The sequence below is a fragment of the Arvicola amphibius genome, chromosome 4, assembly GCF_903992535.2.
Source record: "Arvicola amphibius chromosome 4, mArvAmp1.2, whole genome shotgun sequence".
NCBI lineage: Eukaryota > Metazoa > Chordata > Mammalia > Rodentia > Cricetidae > Arvicola > Arvicola amphibius.
This window is the reverse complement of record NC_052050.1, coordinates 126,173,619-126,196,091: the sequence shown is the minus strand read 5'-3', so window position 1 is coordinate 126,196,091 and position 22,473 is coordinate 126,173,619. Positions and strand designations below refer to the sequence as shown.

The window sequence follows — 22,473 nt, the reverse complement described above, 5'->3', positions numbered from 1 at the left end:
GCTGGTGGTACCCCATACTGAAATTGGACATAAGTAGCCAAGGCTGTCATTTGTTGTTATTGCTGTTTTGTTGTTTTTGTTGGGTTTTGCTGCATGGGGATAGAATGTGCAGGTCTCACACAGTAGGTAATTGTTCAGCCACTGAGCAACGTCCCCAGCACCCTCTGGTTTGCTACGGTATTACTAGTTCCTAAAGGCTCTTCTTTTTCTCTCCCATTCTGTCTCTTGCGTGTGATTGTTTAATTTGTTTATTTGAGTAGTCTATCCAGTATGAATTTCAGATTAAGGTTTTATTGTGTTTTTGAAGAGTAAAGGGCCCTACCAGCCATTTCTGAATGTAGACTTCTAAATGGAGATAGGCCATTCAAAACACCCAGGTTTGTCTTTACTCTGCTTCATGTGTTAACTTTCTGTGGTGAAGAACAGCAACCATATTGCAGATAAGAAGCAAGAGAGCTGGGAGTAGAACTCAGTAGCAGAGTTCTTGGTTATCCAAGATTTATTTTATTGCTCTGTGTATGTTTGTGTATATGTATGTGTGTTTATGTGTGTGTATGTATGAACACACATGAGTTCACCAGTATATGAGTATTCATGAAGACCAGAAGGTATCAGATCTTCTGTAACTAGAGTCATGGGCCACTGTGAGCCTCCTGATGTGGGTGCTGCCGATCAAACTACAGCAGCCCCCTGCAAGCACAGCAAGTGCTGACCAGGCCCTCCGTGGTGGAATTCTTGCCTAGAACGTACAAAATCCTAACTGTGATCCAGTCCCGAGAACTGAAAAAAAATTGAGAAATTATGTTTTGTCCTTCAAAGAACAGCATTGGCAAAGTTTTGAGGAGCCAAGATGGGTGACAATCTGGGTGCGAACTACATTATCAAGTGCTGGCTGACCACACTGTTGGTGGGAAGGACATAACCCCAGCCATACGATGTGCTTATTCCTCCTCCCATTCACACAGTCATTCACCACCTAATGGCACGCATGTATTTTTGGAGAAGTGAGCCACTAGGCAATATATACACACCAACAAGTTAGTAGATTCTAAAATTTATGGATAGGGATGAAGTACAAAAAAAAAAAAAAAAAAAAAAAAACAGACTAACCAGCGACATCCTTTATAGTCATTCTCAAGTTTTATATACTTGATGTAATTGCCTGCTCTGCAGTTTTATACAACGGGTGGCAGAGAAGGCTTGCTTACACAATCATTGCCACAAACACATGAGTAAGGGGCTGTGTTCAAAGTGGTGAGGCTACTTTGTCGTGGGTGATAGAAAGACGTCAGCTGCTTCCAATCCCAGGGGTCCACAGGCCTCGATGATGAGGTCTGTGGTTAACGGAACTGTCAGGATCCCCCATATGACCCCTGTGCTCCAAGGCTTTCCCTAATGACTCCACATTGTCTCAGTGGCTTCAAGTAACGGGCTCTACTAATAGGAATATTTCCATAACTGAGGACTGAATGCATCATCCTTTTCCTGCCCAAAGAGATCTCACCATGTATCACACCATGTCAGGCTCCAATGGAAACCCACCCCTTTCTGCTTTAGGTCTTTCCTGCCACAGGATCAGGGTGACGCTACACAGAGGCAGACGCTCGTTCATTTTATATTCGGAGCGTTACACACCTGGCCGCGGACTCCTTTGTATAAGGCAAACAGATCCCTTACTTATTAGTGATTCTAAACATTGTTAATATGGTGCCTCCTTAAGCAAAGACACAGAAGGAGGCAGTAAGATGTGCCCACAGGCATCTGCACAGGCGAGATCTGCTGTCATTAGAAAATTAGAGTCCTTGCCAGCTTCACAGTCAAACACGAAGCCGCCCGGCCTCCTCTGATTACCATGAGATTTAAATTAATATCATTATACCTAGTAGGGGAAAAAAAACCCTGCTTTCCTCGTTCTAAAATTAGAATGTTTATAATATTCAACTCTTTATTTCCAAGAGGTCAAGATGAATAGTAAAATAAAGTAGAGCGCTAATCCATATCAATTTTCTTCCAATTATGAAGAAATAAACCGACTTCGGGTCCTTCGGCTGCGTGAACTAGCGGCAGGTTCACCGCCTTTCTTCCCTCCTGAGGGAAGAACTAAAGATTACCTTCATCTGCAGAGGCAGCAACCGCCTATGCCTAAAAAGGGAATATTTGAAAAATTCTTAAATTCATTCTTGTGCTTTTTCTCCTATCCTATTTCAAATCAATTTCCCATTTTCTCCCTCTCCTCCCTGCTGGCAGCTGCTCCTTTGGGGCCTTTCTCTGGCCCCAGGAAGGCAGGCAGGGAGGCCCGCAGTTGCCTGTTTAGCTGATGCCAGCCCTGTTCTCAAGCTGGAGACAGAATGTCTAATCTCCATATTATAAGCAGTTCTCAATTGCCAGGGCTTTAAAAAGCATCTTCACACTAGGTCGACAGGCTGGGGACTCCTGTCTTTCTTTTCACTGGGAATTCAAACAGTTTTTTTCTTGAGGGACGGGGACTGAGTCCCTTTCAAAAAGGGGCAAACAATATCAACAGACTCACGTTCTCAGACGCCAAACGAGAAGCTTCACCTGGAGTGTAAACACTAAAGATGGAAGTCGTACTATAAAAACACTGTATTAGTAGACCGTCTGAAGCAAGGCAACCAGAGGGAAATAGCTTTCTCTAGCATCCTGGCAGGGAGAATTGACTCTGCTGAACAAAACCATAACTTCCATAAAACCACGGCACTGGCGAGGACCACCAGAAAAGGCCGTGACAATACTTCCCATGATCCCCCAGAACAGACTGCTACTTAAGTGGAAACGGCATCTAGCCTTTTTGATTTGCTTGAATTTGCTTCGGCCTCTTGGGATACGTCCAGGATTTGTTTTTACGGACTTCAAAGATACCAGCCAAGAAGCACTTGTGCCCTGGCAGTACCTATGGAAATGTTCCACATCTTCTCTGCGTCCAGGGTTCTGCTGATTGCTGCAAAGGCCAACAGCCCAGAGTCGAGGTTCAGCTATGATGGCTGCCTTGCATTCTTGGGTTTCCTCACACTGGCCAACCTGGCAAAGGTGACGACTAGACGTCACTTGGCAAGGAGACTGAGGTCTCTCATTCAGCTTTATTTTAGAATGATTTTCTGTGCCTTTGGTTGTTGTTCTTACACTGTTCTGCAAAGACAGTGTCATCTGGTCTGCATGGGGCAAAGGGTGAAATGTAAAAAACTCAGAACAAACAGAACAGGCTGGAGGGATGGCTAAGTGGGCCAAAGTGCTTACTATGCAAGCACAAGGACCAGAGTTCGGATCCCTAAATCCACCTGGAGCCGGGTGGAAGGTGGGGTCAATACTGGAGGTTATCCTCCGACCTCTACACGAATGTGGCCTATGTGTGCCCACACTCACAGACAGGTACAAATCATTCAGTCGCATGCATACATGTCAGACACACAAAAACGATAATAAAAGATTATACAAATAAAATACACGGATATACAAACTTTAATTATAATTCTATGAAATAAGCCATAACTTTATACCCACAGGGGTTTACATATTTTCCCAATCCAGGCTCTTGTGACTTTCTCTTCCACCCCAAATCTATTGTCATTTTCAACATCATCTTCTTTCCTAGTTCTTGCCGTCTCCACTCACAAGCAACTGTGACATTTCCATCTGAAAGGCTTTTTTGGACTGCCAGTCCTCAAAATATGACATGAAGACTTCTTATTAATTATAAAAGTTTGGCCTTTATTTAGCTTAGGTTGTCTGAACTAGCTCTTTAACCTAAATCAACCCATATCTTAAGATCTATATTCTGCCATGTGGCGTTACCTCTCTTTCATCTTGCACCTCCAATCTCCTCTCCATACAGGTCTAAGTGACTCTGCTTTTCTTCTCCCCAGAGCTCTCTCTGTCCAGAAGTCCTGCCTACACTTCCTGCCTAGTTATTGACCATTTAGCTTTTTACTAAACCAATCACAGTGACACATCCTCACACAGTGTAAAGGGATATTCCACAACACGACCATTTTCACAGCCCCCTCTCCCATCTACACTTTTTACTTCCGAAGCCCCCATCTCTAAATCTCAATACGTCAATCTTAGAAACCTCTTTGATGGTCTCTGCATTCCCACTACAATCCATATTCTACCTAAATCTTCCCAGTGGCTTATTTGCAAATGGTCTTCGCAGCTCAAATCATCAAATGGTTCATATTGACTAAAGAATAAAGCCAATTCCTCAGTCCCCCATCTAAGGAGTCCATTCCGGTTTGCATCTTACACTCAACAGTCTGATTTTTCTCAGATATGGCTCTGTCCTTTTCCTAGCGCGCCATGTGTCACATCGATCCCTCTGCCTAAAAGCCCTCACTCCCTTCTTTCTCTGTCCCTCTCTGACTTTCTAGGTCATTGCCATCTTCCGACATCTAAATCACAAATTCCCTTATTCTATGGCCTGAATTGCCAGCCAGGCTCATAGCCAATCACTTAATGTCTTCCACAGGCTCTCCCCACAGAAACTTAAAATCCAACATCTTCAGGCTAATAAAAAATAATAACCTTCCCCCCACACCTCTATCTCCTTCTGCATTCCCTGTATTGTAAGAAGGGGCCTTCCAATTCATCCACATGCTCAAAACACAAACTTGGGTACCAGTAATTCTTGCGCATCCTCTCTTGAATTCCCCCTCTCGTCCTCATTCCGCACAACAGACTAGCCCACACGCTCTGTATCACATTCACCCTGTCCCATCACCGCGGTCACCACGTTTGTGAATTCAGTCATTGTTTTTCAGCGGAGTGCAGTATGATGCCCACTTCGTTTTCCTTTCCTCGGCTACATTCTTCTTATCGCATTCAGAAAAGAAATCTTTACAAATAAACTTAATATGAACATCTTATTCTTTGAAAACAGCTTAAATGGACATCCCCGTTGCTACTAAGATGAAAAACACTCAAACGCTAGCAAATCTGTAAGGTGCTTTATGACACAGCTTCTCACTGTGGCACCCACAGGTTCTTCCTTCTCTTTTCCTAGAGCCCCTGCCCTTGGCTAAGTCTTCATGTCTAGGTTACAACATCTCCCCCTCTAGTCCTGGTGGTTTCTATCCCCTGATGGCTGAATGCCATTTGGTTATGGCCATCAGTCACTCTATTAAGAAAATACCAAAAGCACCACACGTGTGACACTGAACATATTATCTTGAAAATAATTCATATTACTGCACATGAGGGTGAGATGTAACTCCGGGGTCAAGCACCTACTGGGGGCTGCATCAGAATCACAAAAAATAAAAGCTAAGCTGAACATAACAAAACCACTACCACCAGGAAATGAATATTGGACCCAGATCATTTAAAACACAGGCATGAAATACACAATAACAAGTATATTAAATATTTCTCTACACTAGGAGCAATATATATATATATATATATATATATATATATATATATATATACACAAGCAAATAGATTTTATAGTAAAATGGGGTATAGTTAAATATGTTTTGAAAGCTGGACAGATTTGACAGGTACAAATAAAATGTGAAGTTAGTTTTTCTTCTTCTCTTTTTGGTTTTTCAAAACAGGGTTTCTCTGTATAATAATCTTGGCTGTTCTGGAACTCACTGTGTGGAACAGGCTGGCCTTGAACTCATTGTAATCCTCCTGCTTCCACCTCCAGCAAGCTTAAATTAAAGGCGTGCACCAATTTTTTTAAATAAACAAAAACATGGAAAACTGCTTTGCAATCCCAAGGTCTACCGGAATTGTAGGAGGTAGGGGAAGAGGTGCCACCACCTCCTTTTGCACAGCTAACTGTGTGTCACCAGCAATGACATTTCTTCTTCCTGGAAGGTGTAGACTGGTCTCACTTTGTATCCTCAACAGCCAAACTCTCAAATAAATTTTGCCAATGAAAACAACGGAGTTGATGATAGTTTTGGATAAAAATTGCCTCTGGATCCTCTGGGCTAGTAGACTAAAGAGTACATTTTCTGGTAGCAGCAAACTTTGGCCCTTGTTGGACACATATTTATACATTTATATCATTGATTTTTTTTATGCTTACTAGGGCAGAGAAGCACTTATACTAACATAAGTCCATTAGCAAGAATTAGTAAAGATAGGAAAAAATACCCGCAATGCAAATTACTCCTCTTTCAATTTTGTTATTCATGTCTTCCTGAAGAAATCACAACATTGTGCTAGGAAAAGTGAGCAAAATGAAGTATTTTTCAAATGCACCATTTATTTTAAAAATAGATTTTTATTATCCTAACCAGTGGCTGACCCAAAGAAAGCCTGCTGTTGGCAGAGCCAGTATCCATAATATGGTCCTGCTATTCTTGCTCTACTTAACATAGGCCCTCTAACTGGATGAAGACTGGGTAAGCTAATCAGATGATATCTGCGGGAAACTTCTGGGACACCAGTCCCAGAGGTCAGAGAAGCAGAATTAAGAGACATATAAATTAGTTAAAAGATGCCAACTCAGCTGGGTGGTGGTAGCACATGCCCTAAACCCCAGCACTCAGGAGGCAGATGCAGGTAGATCTCTTGAATTGGAGGTCAGCCTAGTGTACAGAGGGGATTCCAGGAAGGCCAGGGCCAACCCTGTCTCGAACAATAAGGGAAAAAATAAATTTAATTCAATTTAATTTAAAAAGGTGCAGACTCCACCTATGAAATTACCTTGGTGCTCACCTACTTCCTGAGACCTGACTGAACAATTTCTGGTATGTACTGTTTGGCATTCATTTCTTTCATGTCTACAGAGATGGATTTCTGATTTTGCCCTTTCTCAAATAGCTGTAAAATAAATCCTTACCGCCCACGTAAGCCAAGTACCTCTAACTTTCCACTTTTCAAAAAGCACCACTTTGAATCAAGTTGGGTTTCTCCTCATTGTTTTGTTTAATACTTAACAAAGCTAAGCTAATAAGGAATGCCTTTTAGGGGTTGGAGATATGGCTCTGCGGCTAAGAGCACTTGCTATTCTTGCAGAGGACGGAAGTTCGACATTTAGCACTCACATTGGGCGGCTCACATTCACTTGTAACTCCAGCTGCAAGGGATCCAACACCCTTCACAGGTCTCCACGGGCACCCACACACATGTGCACAGACACACACACACACACACACACACACACACACACACACACACACAAATAATACAGTCAACCTTAAAAAAGAAAGATCTTGTAAAAAGTATTATATTTACAAAAATATATTAGCATACTTTTTAAACTGCTCCAAAATGTTTTGCAGAACCATCCGTCAATCATAGTTTTCTTTTGTGAGAACAGAAAGGTCAGCAAGTTGGCTAAAAAAAAAGAAAAGAAAAGAGTGACAGCACTGGATGGGGACTTGTAGGTGGGATGAGGAGTCACCGCTCATGTACACAGCTGCGAGTAATGAATGCAGCATGTTTGAGGCCTATTCTTGGATCAGTTCCCCAACATTTGAAACTCAACTTTTCTTGGCAAGATTATTTGGGGCCATACTGTGTATGTGTCTGAGTTCCTTCAGCCAAAACCCCTTAATATGAAAATTCAGCAGTATCCCATTCTGTATAGATGTCACAACTCAAAATCCAGTCTGTTTTATGTGCCGTATGACTCAAGACTGACCTCTGCATTACTACAGGCTTATTTTTTAAGCATAAAGTGATATTTATCTATGTCATTTTCCATAGCCATAGATAAAGACGGACACATATATTATCCTGTGCACTTAGAGTTTACGGGGAATATATATCGAAGGAAGGCATTTTAAAGTGAATTAACAGAAAATACATACAGCCCAAATCACAGCTTGACTTCAACCTTAATGAGTAATAATTCTGTTGGAAAAAACAAGCCAAGAATTTCCATCTTGGGGACTGCAGTTTCCTCTCCCTCCCAAAGGATAAATTCCTCTCAAAATATCCTGATCCCCTCTAAGAACAAAGAAAAGCTTCCTCTTGGTTATAAAGCTGCATTTTGTAAAATAAATTTTTTGGGAAAACGCATATATTGCAAATGTGGTTTCAACCTCTAGTATCATTGAAAATCCAAGTGCAAAAACAAAATAACTACAGGGACTGTGTTGAAAAGACATGCATGAGACTGATAACTTCCAAGACAACAAAAACCTACTTTGGGCTAATATTTTGAGATAAATTTGTAAGTCCAGAATGTCTTATGATGTAGATCTCCAGAAGCCATCCGGCACCCACAGAATTTGAATATAAACCCAAACATTAACACAAAGAGATTTTGAAAAGAAGCTGGAAGTCATGAGCAGATGCCTCAGCATGGGGGGAAATTAGAAATATAAATATGTAAAACTGAAAAGCAAATATTTTGGAAACATGTTTGAAAATTCCATATTTTTTCAACAGATAATGAACGTGAGTCTATTATATTTTCTTTCTGAAAGACTGAGAACGTTTATATATATTTACTATTTATCTATTTTAAATTATACTTGTAAAAGTGTGAACTCTAGGTTCAGATTCATGCAAAGACTAAAAATATTTTCCAGAATAGATAACGGGACAAAGCTGTTTTTACATAGTATTAGTTGCAGAAACATATCCAAGTCCTAGAGATAACCAGACACTGAAATATGGGCTACATATTTTTAAATGCAAGTAGATGGCCACAGCATGTATTCATAAAGAAACTCATCTCAATTTGGTTTTTTAACTTGAAAGCATAATGCTAGCTGTCCAGGGCTGAGGTGTCGGAAAATTAATTTGCTTATTTTTTCTTCATATTTATGCAGAGAGATTATATAGGCACAGAGAATGTGTCGCTAGCCCGTAGTCATTATCTTGGAAATTATCTTATATAACAATCTTATAGTTGTTTACTATAATTTATAATTAGTGTGTTGTGTGTGCATGTATATGTGTGCAGGTGCACATCTGCTTACTCACGCATCTGTGTATGACGTGTATATCATGGCATATGTGTGATTGTCAGATGACAACCGTGGGTGACAGTCCTTACCTTCCCTTGTTTGAAGCACGGCTACTCTACATGGCTGTTAATTGCTGCATATGCCATATACGCCATGCTAACTGACCTTAGTTTACCAGGTACACCTTGTCTCCACCTCCCACATCACCATAGGAGGACCCGGAATACAAATGTGTGGGAGCTGCTCGTCCTGGCGTAATGACGTCTGTGGAAATTCAAACTCAAGTTCTCCCACTTGCAAGGCTCTTTATTCAGTGAGCCATCTCCCCAGATCAGCTTTGCATCTTCGAAAGGGTGGCACATCTCTTCTTATGTGTTTCCAAAATCAAATATGCAGAGGTACAGTGGAACATTCTCCGTGGTTGTCCAGTATGAGTGTGTGGAAGGAGCTAACCACCCAGCCGGCATCTCCTCCTCAAGCTCCTCCCTTGTTACTGTGGAATACTGAAAAGTGTCCACCAGCACTGACTGAACTTATGGTTCCCATGTAAATATTGGCACAGTGTAAAGTCAAGAGAGACATTTACTCCCAAACTGAATTATGTTAGGAACATTTTGGAAAGAAATGCATAGTAAACCATTATGGAAATTCTAATATGTTCTACTTCCACGTTGGATGTCTTTAATTCAACTTTATCAGTTACGAATTCAGTTGAGTTCATTCAGCAAAAGAGAAGGCAATCTCTTTTGATAGAAAAGCATGCAAGCACCAGGTCTCCGAGATTAACCGGGGATCAATCTGATCCCGAGCAACCATCCTTGTGGGCACTTGGAAACATCTGTATTTCATCAAGCACTCCAGAAAATGCAATGCATTCCACAGAGGGAAACTGTCCTCCAGCCCTTCTCCCTTTTTAATGGAATGTTTTACCAAGATTTGCTTTCTATGTTTGACAGAAAATAAATTACTAAGATATAAGAGATTATCTAAAGATTTGTGATCCTTCCAGAGAAGGTTACCATGAGCTGGACAAGATCAGCATTTGGGGTATCTAAGAGTACAAATGCTTCGGTGGTTGTCTAGGGCAACCAGAAGATTTTTTTTTTTGAGTGTTGGACTTATTTATTTTTTTTTTGAGAAATAAAAACACAAACATATTACTCCAGAGACTAATATGATAATTGAGTCCAGCCTAATCCCTCAAATAACATAAAATGTTATTTCTCTCCTGAAGCCATTATTTAGAGAGCACAGCTTCAAGAATGGGGTAAAAAACAAGGCTAATGAGTCACAGAGCCCAAGAAACAGACATTTTGTGCACTTTGAAAATAAGGATCAATGTGCAATGCTACATTCTGAGGGGACATTTCAGTGCTCTCTTTGATGTCTACCGGGTCATGACACCAAAGAGAATATTCACTGTCTAATCTGTCAATACTTAGTGAGGTGAAATATAATTTTGGTACAGTGACAGCAAAGAAATAGCTCATAAAACAGCATTTCCCCTCTATACTAATACTGTTTCCCCTTCCAATCTTTTTTAATATCAATCACTAAAAATAAAAAGGAACCTGTGGCCATGAAAAATGAGGACAGTGTGACACCCACCTTATCCCTGAGAAACACATCCATTTTTCTAATAACGGAAGACATGGTCAGTTTGGTTCTTGGTGGGGGGTGGGGGGACGGATTGTATGATTAGTCCATGATCTGTGTCTTTTAAAGGCGGGGGCATGGCAGAACTGGTGCAAAGCCCTCACGTTAAACATGTGCTTTAGATATTCATATATAACATTCTTTTGGTCATGCATAGTTTTTTAAAAAAGAAAATGAAGCCCAAATGAGAGATGACAGCAATCGAACAAATGAAAGAAAAGCAAGAGCCATAAATAGTCAGAGGCGTGGTAAAACTTTTCCTGCAGAATTCACTGCCCACGAGGCGAGGGCTGGGAAGAGTGGCGTGACTGGAAATGTCACGTATGAGAAGATGAGAACACCAACTCTCGGCGAAGTTAATCAAGGTGTTTCCATTCTTCAAACTGATGCAAACATTTCGCTTTTAGACAACTCCGTATTTTCAGTTCTGAGACGAGCTGAATTATGACTTTTAATGCTTGTTTAAAACTTTTTATAATTTAAAAATTAAAATACATTCATCACATGACAGCAGCCACATTTGTACACATATATAAATATACATGTACAGTTCACACACACACACACACACACACACACACACAGGAGTCTAGCCAACTGAACTACTACTCTCTGCTTGTCTTCCTGTACCTGTATTCCCGTTTCTTTTATTTTGCTCTCATATAATACTTCAAGTGAAACTGATTTTTCAAACATACATTGTGTTCACAAATCTCTGACAGTCTTGCCTGATTTTTCCGTCCTTGAGTTGAGAACATTGTAAAATTACAAGACTTGCACTGTTAACTTGCTTTTTTTCATTAATTATGATATACTAGAATAACAGCTAAAGATAATAATTAAAAAAAAAACATGAGTTCAATGTCACTGAGCTTAACGGAAAGCAAAGAAACATTCCAGTACATCTCCCGGTGCCTCATAAGATGCCTATTAGAAGACATGAAAACTACTTTAAATCTCAAGATAGTATCAGCTGCCAAAAAGAGTCTCTCAAAATTAAGTGTGTTATTGTTACAGTTGATAATAAGCAGGTGTTCCTTGTTTTAAAAATAAATCGGCCATCTTGGAGTTTGCGGATATTAATAAAAAAAGTTTTCTGTGTACTTTGGAAAATAAGAGAATTTCATATCGGTATTTTTGTCTTCGAACTTTCCGGCCTCTGGTTTATTCTATGTTCCTAGGTTTCTTGACACCAGTTTAAGAGACGGGAAGTAAATCCAACTTCTCAAAACACTGTATCTGTCACACAGGACATCACAGAACAGCCCCAAAGACTAAAGTCCCAGATCGTTTACAGCTGTGAAAACTTTCATAATACGGATTTCATACAGCCAGAGATATTTGGGATTCAACCTTAACTTGTACAAACGTAAGGTGATCTGGAAGAAAACCTTTTAAAGATGTGTAGCGGTGACCAATATTTTCTTTTCTCCCCCCGCCCCACCTCCCTTCCCAAATCCCAGTGTGGAAAGACTCCGTAGCGTGCAAGCAGAACTCTGAAAATTAAACGAGAGTTAAGGAAGGTTTGTGGAAAAATAGAGACACATACTCAAGCACATACAGGCGCACACGCATGCTCACATGTGCGCACAGGGAGAAGGGGCAGGCAAAGCCTGTGGCAACAGCTGGGGGAAAAATTATAAGTAAGTGCCAAATGGCGAAGGAGAGTGGCTACATCAAAGCCCAAGGGTCCAGGGAAGGGAGAGCCAACACAGGAGCAAGTTTCTGCCTGCACCGGGGCCTTGGAAAGGCCTGGGAAACCAAAACACCGGGGGCTCCCGGGCTTCTCTGAGGAAGATGAGTTTTTAGAGGAAGTTTCACTGGGGACACCGTTAAAGCCATCTAGCTAGCTACCTTTTTGTTGTTCTTATACCAGAGAGTTCGAATTACCTCCAATAGCGGAGGCAATTATCACCTTGAAGTTGGGGGACAGATGAGGCTCCCAATGAAGAAAGGCTGCCACCACCAGCACTTTGACCCCTCTCCCACCTCTGGAACTTCTTGGGTATCACATTTTCCATCCCGTAAAAGGGAGCTACAGCAGTAACACCCCTTCTTGAACTGCTCCAAGTCTCCAGTTAATAGGTATCTGGCAACTGCGAGGGATTATTTTCTAACAAGGCTCTGAGACTTGTACAATACGAGTAAAAAAATTTAAGAAAAAAAATTTTGGGGGGGTCCACGTATATTTAGCACATGCCCTCCCAAAGGCTGATCCCACTATGCCATGAAATTGAATGACAACTCGATTCTAATTTCAAGTTCTTCCTCTCGAACGGACTATTTCCAGGTCCCCACTAAATCCGGAGAGAATTCTTAAATTGGTTTCTTGGGACCCTTCCTGCTCAGTGATGCCCTGATTTACACTTCATAATTTGCAGCCTGCACGTGAGGCGTTCTTGAGCAGTCTGAAGTGAAAAGAGATTCTTACCATAATTAATTTTCAAGGCCACGGGGACTTGGTTATGAGGTTGCTGGGAGCCAACAACAGAAGCGGCAATGTCGCAGTGTCAGAGTGACAGCAGGGTCAAAGACGACACCATTCTGCCTACCCTGCCACCATTGAACTAAAGGGCCTAGTTCCAAAAGATGCAAATTTGTTGTCTGATGCCATTTTCAAAGGGCGTTTTTGAAGGTCTGTAGTCCATTGCCAATTTGGCTTTAGTAGCTTCTATTACTACAGTTTACCCTCTTCTGGAAAGGAATGCACGACAGAATCTATAGCGCCCACTGATAAACAGCACTTCTATTGCATTATAAAAATTTGCATGACTTCCGAAGTCTTCAGTGCAGAGGAACACATTTGCATTACAAATAGTTTTTACACAGACAGAAAGGAAGACTAAGCTTGGGAAGGAGAGGTATTTTACCATAAGCATTTAAGACGGTATGTTAAAACCTTTTCTCTCTAGCCACAGTGGGATTCATTTCCCAGGGCAATTGCCTAATGGAGGAGGCAAGCTGCAGAGCTGCGGTCCCAAATGACCAACAACCAATGATAATCCAGTGGGAGGAGAGGAGAGGAGCCTCAGACAGACCAAGGGTGGGGTGGGGTGGGCGGAAGTGGGGATTCTGCAGGACCTCTGTGGCCTAGAGGCCATGGCTAGAAGGAAGCCAGCAAGATGGCGGAGAGGAGTTGAGTTGTATGTTAAGAACGGATTGTTCCTGGCTGATTAGAAAGACCTTTAACTGTTTCTCTTTTCTTTTGTCCTTCTTTCTCCATGGCTCATTTCATCTTTATTTTCCTTCGTTTTAAAAGAATTCCCAAGAAGCACAAAATAGATCTGATCCACACGAGAAGGAGAGTAGAAAAACGGTGGCTTCTTTGATTCCCCTTCCTGTAGTGCTTTTCCTTTCTTGCCCTCAATATGCAGAGCAGGGAGAGAGTCATGGCCAGAGGCTGAACATCTACCAACAACCTCTTTCCCTTCTGTGTTCCTTTGGAAATTCTGAGTGTATACACAATCAATGGGAAATGAGATTATACACTTAGTCTGCTTTTCAAATGCACACGTACAGCAGCAAATACAGGGAGACCCCTGATCTAGGAGAAGACACTAATGTGCTAAGCCTTGAGTATGCCCACTGTGCCCCAGTTGAGGTGACACAGGGCAGCCATTCACATGGGTAAGCCATGACTTTGGGGATAACAGGCTCTCTTCTTCATCAGTGTGGCTGTCAGGGAGGAGAGCATGGAGGGGAAATGACTATGGATACGGGTTGGCATGGGTGAAGACAGCACGGAGAATTTCTGATGTTAGGTAGCCCAACCTAGTGAGACCTGGTTATGAAATGCTGCTTTCCTGCTCATGTTGGTGCGACTCATAGACTCCTCTCTGCAGGCCCAATGATGAAGTTTCTATCTTTGGGACAATTGGTTATACTTCCATGCCATGCAACAAATAGGTTCTGGTAGTTTCAATGTAATTAGTCCTCATAATCTCATAGCTATTGGCACTATTAGGAGGTGTGGCTTTGTTGAAGTCCGTAGGGCCTTGTTGGAGGAAGTATGTCATTGTAGGGGACGGGTTCTGAGGTTTCCTATGCTCACGATACCACCTAGTGTGTCGGTTGACTTCCTGTTGCCTACAAAGTGTAGAACTCTCAGTGCCATGCCTGGCTGCCATGCTCCCCATCACGATGATAATGGACTGAACCTCTGAAACTGTAAGCCAGCCACCACAATGAAATGTTTCCTTATAAGAGTTGCTTTGGTTGTGGTGTCTCTTCGCAGCAAGAGAAACCCTACGACATAGGTTAAATTAAGTTTTCATTTATCATATAAACCATACAACCGTAGAATAAGTATCAGTCTCTAAAACACCAAGTTACATTGGGAGAATCAGGAACCTAATCAAAGTAGGCAGCTGTGGAGCACATGGGACATAAAGACTGTAACATCAGGCAGACTCAGCTGTAACATCAGGCAGACTCAGGCAAACTCCGCTTCTCTCACCCTGCATCTTTTTCCTTGGATTTCTCACTTGAAAAACAGAAGCCACACTTTCTTCTCGGGTTTGTGTAAATGTTAAGGCCATGCATGACCAGCTTTTGTCATAGAGACCACAGGGTATGTCCAGCAAGTGTTTACTGTCTCTAATGATTATTGTTCATAATAACAATACAGAATCATTTCCTAGGCAGAAGGTCTTGGGATTCAGACATGGGGGTGTACACTTTTAATCCTAGCACTTGAGAAGCAGGGACAGATGCAAGTCTGAGGATTGCAGCCTATCCTGGTCTACATAGTGTTTTTTTTCTGGGCCAGCCAGAGATATACAGAGTGGCCCTGTCTCAGGGAAGCTAAAAAGCAACAATAACAAACAAACAAGCAAACACTAAGCCCAAATATTTGCAGGGCTGAGAAATGTGAGGGCTTAGCAGTTAAAGAGCACTGGCTGTTCGTGCAGAGAACCAAAGTTGATTCCTAGTGCCCACAGAACAGCTGACAGTCATCTATATCTAGTTCCAGGGGTGTAATACCCTCTTCTAGGCTATATATATATATATATATATATATATATATATATATATATATATATACACATATATATATATATATGTATATATATATATATGGTGTATAGGCATCCACAGGCAAAGCACCTATACACATAACATAACAAATAAACCTTTAAAGTAAAGGTTTTGGGGATTGAGAATTGTCAGCATTGATTGGAAGACTTTTTCAGATTTTTCCCAAGCATATTTTCAGTGACTCTGTCTGTAACCATTTTCCAGGATTAGCTCAAAGGACAGAATGTGAGGTAGATGTAAAGGCAGTCAGAGGAACGACAGGTCATATCACAGTCTGAGGATCTACGTACGTTTTCATCCTCGCAATGCTAGTGTTCTCAGTTCCATGATCCCCAGCACTGGAAATCTGAAGAATATGATCCTTAGCGCCAACAAACCCTCAGGCTTGGGAATGACTGTCACCCCCAGAAACGCAGTTTCCAGATAAGCAAGGAACATTACAAATCACGTAGCTAAGTCAACGGTGCTTCCTAGAGACTGGCTTCCATCACCTATGACCTGATGACCTCACTGGAAAGTGAAATTGTACCAAATGCAGTTTTTGTTTGGTTGCTCAGTTCTCACTCCAACTTCCCCGTCTGCAGCAATCCTGACACATAATAGATCAGGGCTGAAATGTTCCCCTGCTTCTTTGGCCTGCTTTTTCCTCACCAATATTTTCAAAAGCATATTCCCAAGGCAAATCTTAAAATATACTTTCACTTTTATGCAAGCACCTGCACAGATAAATGTTTGCAAATAATAATATCATGATTCATTTTTATTACAATTTAGGGCAAAATTATAGTCCTCCCCCCAAATTAGGAATATTAAAAAACCATGTACATGCAAATCTTCAGGAATAAATCCAATGTTTGAAATGTAAATCTACGTTGTAGAGAGATATACAGATATCAGATACTCATACAAAACAAAAATTATCCCCAGTCATCTGCATTTCCGAAGAACTGTGTTAAAAAACATAAAGACAACATCGCCATCAAAATGATTGACTTCCTGTTTTCCTCTGGCTTTGTCCTAGACAGTGATTTTTAGCTGTTTGCCCACATACATTGTGAAAATATGTTTGCCATTTAGGAAATAAAACTTACCTCTGCTTTTCGTTCTACTATCTCTTTTTCATTTGTTTCTTGACCACTATGAACAATGATGTAACAATTTCTTCTCTCAAGTAATTTCTAGTTTTTACCAAAATTTCTTTTGGCATACACACACATCATATATATATATATGAGAGAGAGAGAAAGAGAGACTCATTATGTAGCTGTGTAGCCCCTGGCTGACCATGGTAGCCTTGAACTCATAAAGATCTACCTGCCTTTGCTTCTGAAGTGCTGGGATTAAAGGCATGCGTCACTACTTTTTCCTAAGAGTCTATATTTGATGAATATTTTACCTACTATTGTCTTACAAATTAATGTTAACTGCAAAACAATGCAAAGATAAAAATTATACAGTTTAGGGAAACGATACTCACACACTACAATAATTTAAATATCTTATTTTTAAATTTGAATTTGACTACTAAGGGGCAAATAAACCGGAAAATGTTATGTATTGTGGATTATTAATGAAACCCTTGAAGATTTATTGGCCACCATTTTTCCTGCTGTCCGCACACCATGCTGGAAAGAGAGACTCACAATCTCCCAACTTAGGACTTTGTCACTGATATCAGAGATAAGCAAGGCAACAAAATATTGATCAAAACACAATACTGATACCACCAACAGCGTACCCTATCTATGACTTTTAAGATGGTTAATATTAAAAATAACGTTCACAGGCTTGGTGTATCTTGATCGGTGGGATCTTTTCATATTGCTGGCAGGGCTTTGCCTGGCTGTCGAAACAGATTTACTATGCACAATAAATTCTGTGTAACAAAAACTTTGCTAAAGTTATCCTGAGAAATCAGTTATGAACTTAAGAGTGGTCTTGACTGGGACACATGCATATGGTCGGCGACCTTATTTAAATCATGAGTTATTTAATCTCAGCTGAACCAGGGGGGGGAAAAATCCAACCTCATAAGAACCTTGAAAAAAATGGAGTGAATCAAAAGAAATGTTCGACCGAAATAACAACAATCACGAGACAGCCTGATTATGAAAAATCACTTGACTCAAAGAACTTTTAAAGGTTAGAGTTCTATTAGTGTTTTGATTTTTTTTTAAAGAAAGTAATATGAGAGGGGAAACACAGGAAAGAAAAAAGATTAATACTTCATTGTCTCCTTGTTTTATTATGTTCGCTCTTTTTTTCTGCAGGGTCACCGTTTTTGCAGCTGGGCAGAAAGCTCACATTCCTTGATGTCTCCACAGGTTTTATATGACGGAGCTCAGCCGTACTTTAGCTTGAATAGCATGTTAGGCAGCTGTTGAAAATAAAATGCATTATGGGTATTTGAATGGAGACACCAAGGAGAGAAAAGCCACTGCTCTTGGGACGTGAATTAAGACTTCCCGTTTCCTATATTATTCAAATTTTCACAAATATTATAGCAGCTAGCCATGGGGATTCTAAAGCAAGGGCTCCAGGTGCTCTTGAGCTGAGACAAGTTCTTGGTGCTTCGAGAAGCACACTTAGAAAGTTTTATTTTTAATTAATTTAACATATGGTATGTTGGGGAGGTGAGGGGATTGGATTTATTATAACTTGTCTCGGGACGACATGCATGCCAATCAACTCCTTCTAAATGACTACAAATGGCTGAGTATAACTAACCCATATAAGGTGAAAAGAGAAAACACAGCAGAAGCACAGCAGGTCAAAACAGAGGGGAGGGGAGACCCCATCTGTATTAAATGTCACTTTCACTCTGACATGATTACTTTTCATTTTAAGAGAGAATAATTTATTTAATACTAGCAGAGTCTTTTTTTTTTTTTTTTTTTTTTTTTTTTTTTTTTTTTTTTTTTTTACCTTTTGAGACAGGGTGTCACTGTGTTTGCCCTGAATCTTTTAGACAGATTAGGCTGGCCTTGAACTCATAGAGACTGAGATGGCTTGTCTCTGCCGGGCTAGGACTAAATTCTGGGACTAAAGGGACACTCCACTCCACTTGGTTCCACTCTGCTTGGCTCCACTCCACTTGAACTTTTTTTTTTTCTATTTTTCTATAGACTTGCAATCTGGTGCCCTTACATTGTTCGCACAGGATTATCTACCAGCCACAGAGAAAAACACAGGTGAGTGAGTCTGCTGTGCTAACAAACCTTACATTACATTGATCTAAAATTTCATATGCATTTTTCCTCCTTGTCTGTTTCTCTTATCATGCCAAGTGAATAAATGAATATATGAAAGCTGATTTCTAGTAAAAAGAAATATTCAGACCTGGCTGCCAGTCAAAGGTTCATACACACACACACACACACACACACACCACCATCATAGATGTATATTAGTTCTTTCCAAATTCAGAGTAAAATCATCTCAGTGCACTAATTTTGGTCATAATATCATATATTTCTTAAAGACATGAAAGTCAAACTGACTTCTCTCCCACTGCCAAAAAATCTATAGCACATTTCTGACATTTGAAATGTTACGTTTCGCTTTTGGAATCAAAGACCGCAGTGCCAGAATGATGACACACCCAGGCATTGGGATGAGCCAGGAGGCTCAAAAACCAGCCCTGTCCGAAAGCATCATTGAAGATGCAGGGAGAAGCTGGCCTTTCCTCGCTCCCGTTTCAGGTCCATCGGATTGAAATCCTCAGGTTTATGCGGCATTAAAATAATTCCAAATGCTCTTCAGTATAAAAGGATGCCATCAATTAGCATCCGAGGCAGGAAATGCACACCGTGGGTTTAGACAATGACAAAGGCTGAAGCGTCACCAGTGAAATCGGCTGAATCTCGCTTCATGCTTTCAGTCAGTCTTAGAAGCTTTAAAGTTAAAAGTCAGCTGATGATCTGCTCTGTGACTTAACTTCTCCAGCTATGAATTTGGTCCCTAGCGTGCTGCCTCGTGTGTGGTTTCTGGATAATTTGTTCATATAGTACACAAACAGTAAAGCTTTTGAGGATTTCCACAATAAATCTCTGTGCTGTGTAGTGTGGGCATTTCCTCTCAGGTGAGTTAAAAATAGATCATCTGGTGGCGTCGCTCACAGGAGAGCACTTGCCCAGCAAGTGTAGCATCCTCAGCTCTGTTCTCAGCACTAGGCAGCAAAAATCGGGCTGTGACTGCGTGGCCCTGAAACGATGCTGCCTTTGCTTTCCTCTGCACAGTTCATGAGGCAAGATCTTGTGTGTGTGTTTCATATCTATGTTGTATTTTAGAGATTATTATTTTATCTTCCACGTCTTTCAGTTATTGTCACTTTCATTAAATCTCTTTGTTTTTCTGTGTTCTTTTCTGGTTCAAGTTCTTAATCCCTCCTTTTAGGTAGCTAACTACTCCAGCTATGGTGAACCTAGAGTTTTTCTTTTCTATTAACTTTTCTTTTTGTCTTAAAGAATGTATTTATCCAAAAAATTAGTGGTTCTTTTCATCTTCCTTATCTTTTTTACTTCTCTTCTATTTTGTTTTCATAATTTCCTTCTTTCTTAAGTGCTGTTTTATTTTTATTTATGTGAACATATGTGTGTGTGTGTGTGTGTGTGAGAGAGAGAGAGAGAGAGAGAGAGAGAGAGAGAGAGAGAGAGAGAGAGAGAGAGAGAGAGAGAGAGAGAGAGAGATGGAGGATTGGCGTAGCCTATAGCATCACTTTGTAGCTTATGACGGCATTGAACTACACATTGCTGCTTCTGCCTCAGCCTCCTGGGGAGTGCGAAGGTTGCAGGTGTGTGTGACCTCACCTGACTTTGAAGACTCAGGTGGGATGGGGGTTGGGGTGGGGGTGGGCGGGGTGCCCAGCTCTTCTCATCATGCAAGAGAATGAGAAATCCTGGGTCTCCCACGTCCCTGCACATCCTTCTTTGAGCCCAGCCGTTTCTCTCTTCGGCTTCCCTACCAGTGTCATTTTGGTATATTCCGGCCACTGACATATTTAGCTTGTTTGGAATTATAGATTTAATCCTTTTCCCCTTTTCTTATGTTTCACCTGTCACTGTGTGGTGGTTAGAGGGAAGAAGGTGGGGAGAGGAGTGGGTAAGTCACAAATGGCGGTTTTCCTTGTTTTCCTACCTACACTGGATCAGCACACATATCAGGCCTCCTCCCGGGAGAGAACTCCAGGCCCTTCCCCTCTTCTGTTAGCATAACCAAGGACCCTGGTGATTGTCATCATCAAAATGTCCATTCCCTTTCCTGCTTTATCCATATGTGAACTCCCCTCCCTGTAGGGCCCCAGGACATTTTGCATTTTCAACTGCATTTTAGGCATTGCTTTTACAATGGAAAGTTTTGAGACCCAGTGCCTATCCAGGAACCCGGAACTGTAAAACCTGCTTCTAACGACCTGTGAGGTATTCCCTCTTATTCCTAGAAAAAGCAAGACACCTCAGAAAATAATCACCGGGTTCTTCATCTTTAGACAAGAAAGTTAGCACAAAAGAAAAAAGAAAGTTAGTCAAAAGCCTTCCGTGAGTAATTTTACACCTAAAACGGGTGGCGGAAATAGTTATCTTAGTTATTATCAGCAACTTGCGTTCTGTGTGATCCGTGTACCGGTGCCTACCTGGTGACTGACAAGCCATCCCCAGGCTCAAGAGTGAGGAAAGCTATAAGGGACAGGATTTAGATAACGGCTCTTGACCACTGGAGCAGGGCTTAGGGATAAGTCCATGGATCAAGCCACTACAGCTGATGGGGACGCACGGCAGGCTAACGCTGCACTGTAACTCTTGCCTTAGGAAGCCAGTGAGCACACGAAAGCGATGGTAAGAAAAAGAACGTGAACAAAAAGACGACACTCTGTTGCTTCGTGTGCACTCGCCAACAGGTCAAATGAGTTTTAAGGAACAAAGGAATCCATATACAGGACTAGCAAATCCTATGAGCTTACAAGGAGGTCGGCCACGTCCAGTCACTCCCCATCCGGCGCCCCCGCATCTCCCTGTATGAGGGCTGGGATTACAGATGCTTGGAATGACAAGTCTGGCTTTTATGAGGGTCTGGGAAACTCGAACTCAGGTCCTCATGCTTCAGTAGCATTTTTTTCCCCAGTGAGCAATCTCCATAGCCCTCCGGGACTTCTTTTTAGGCAAGTTCTCCCTCGCGCCTGCTGTCTGCTGTTAGCCCCGCATCCTTCTTAACTCTCATATGGCGGCGATGGTAACAGAGCTTCAATGCAGAGAGTGAATGGCATTGGGGTTGACTCTGTGGTAACTGGGATGTCACAAAATTACTTTACATGAGGAAAAACACCTTTTTAAGAACAATCGAAGTGACGATAGGCCAACTCATTAGTAAAGACCTGCAAAGAGAAATCCTGCTCGCGCAGAAGAGAAAGCCAACCGACCGGGGCTTGCCCTGGTCATGATGACTGCCCTCCTCCTACGTGCCATGGTGTTCAGGTATGCGTACTGCCAGAACATCACATGACTCTAGGGAAAGGTCTTTTTCATTCACTTTATCATTTCCAGAAGAAGAAAATTAGTTTCTTGCTTAATTAGTCACTATTCACTCGAATATGTCATCATTTTCAGCTTCCTTATTGACATTTCTCTACGATCCATGGCTTTTAGACATGGTACAAATTTAAAATAGGATGTTTTCAAGGACTGGTCAGTAACGGAAGAAAATGTTCAGTTGAGGATCATAATATGCTCATGAAGGTGCTGTCTTCTGGGTGGATTTAAATATAGCAAGGGAACAATCTTTCCCTTCTTTAATGTCTATGTGACAAGAGGCTCATGTAAGTACAAGCCTGGGGCAGGGTCCTTATCCTCCAGTTCAGGTGAGCTGAAGCAACGAATGGCGGCCAACACCCATGTTT

The 22,473-nt window shown here is 41.4% G+C and overlaps 1 protein-coding gene across 1 annotated transcript in view; it reads right to left on the bottom strand.

Moving 5' to 3' along the window:
- LOC119811607 (teneurin-3) overlaps positions 1-22,473 on the bottom strand; it is a 378,529-nt gene that overhangs the window by 343,219 nt on the left and 12,837 nt on the right. The window contains 1 exon segment of the mRNA XM_042054919.1: positions 2,881-3,170. Within this exon segment, the coding sequence (XP_041910853.1) occupies positions 2,881-3,170 (290 nt within the window).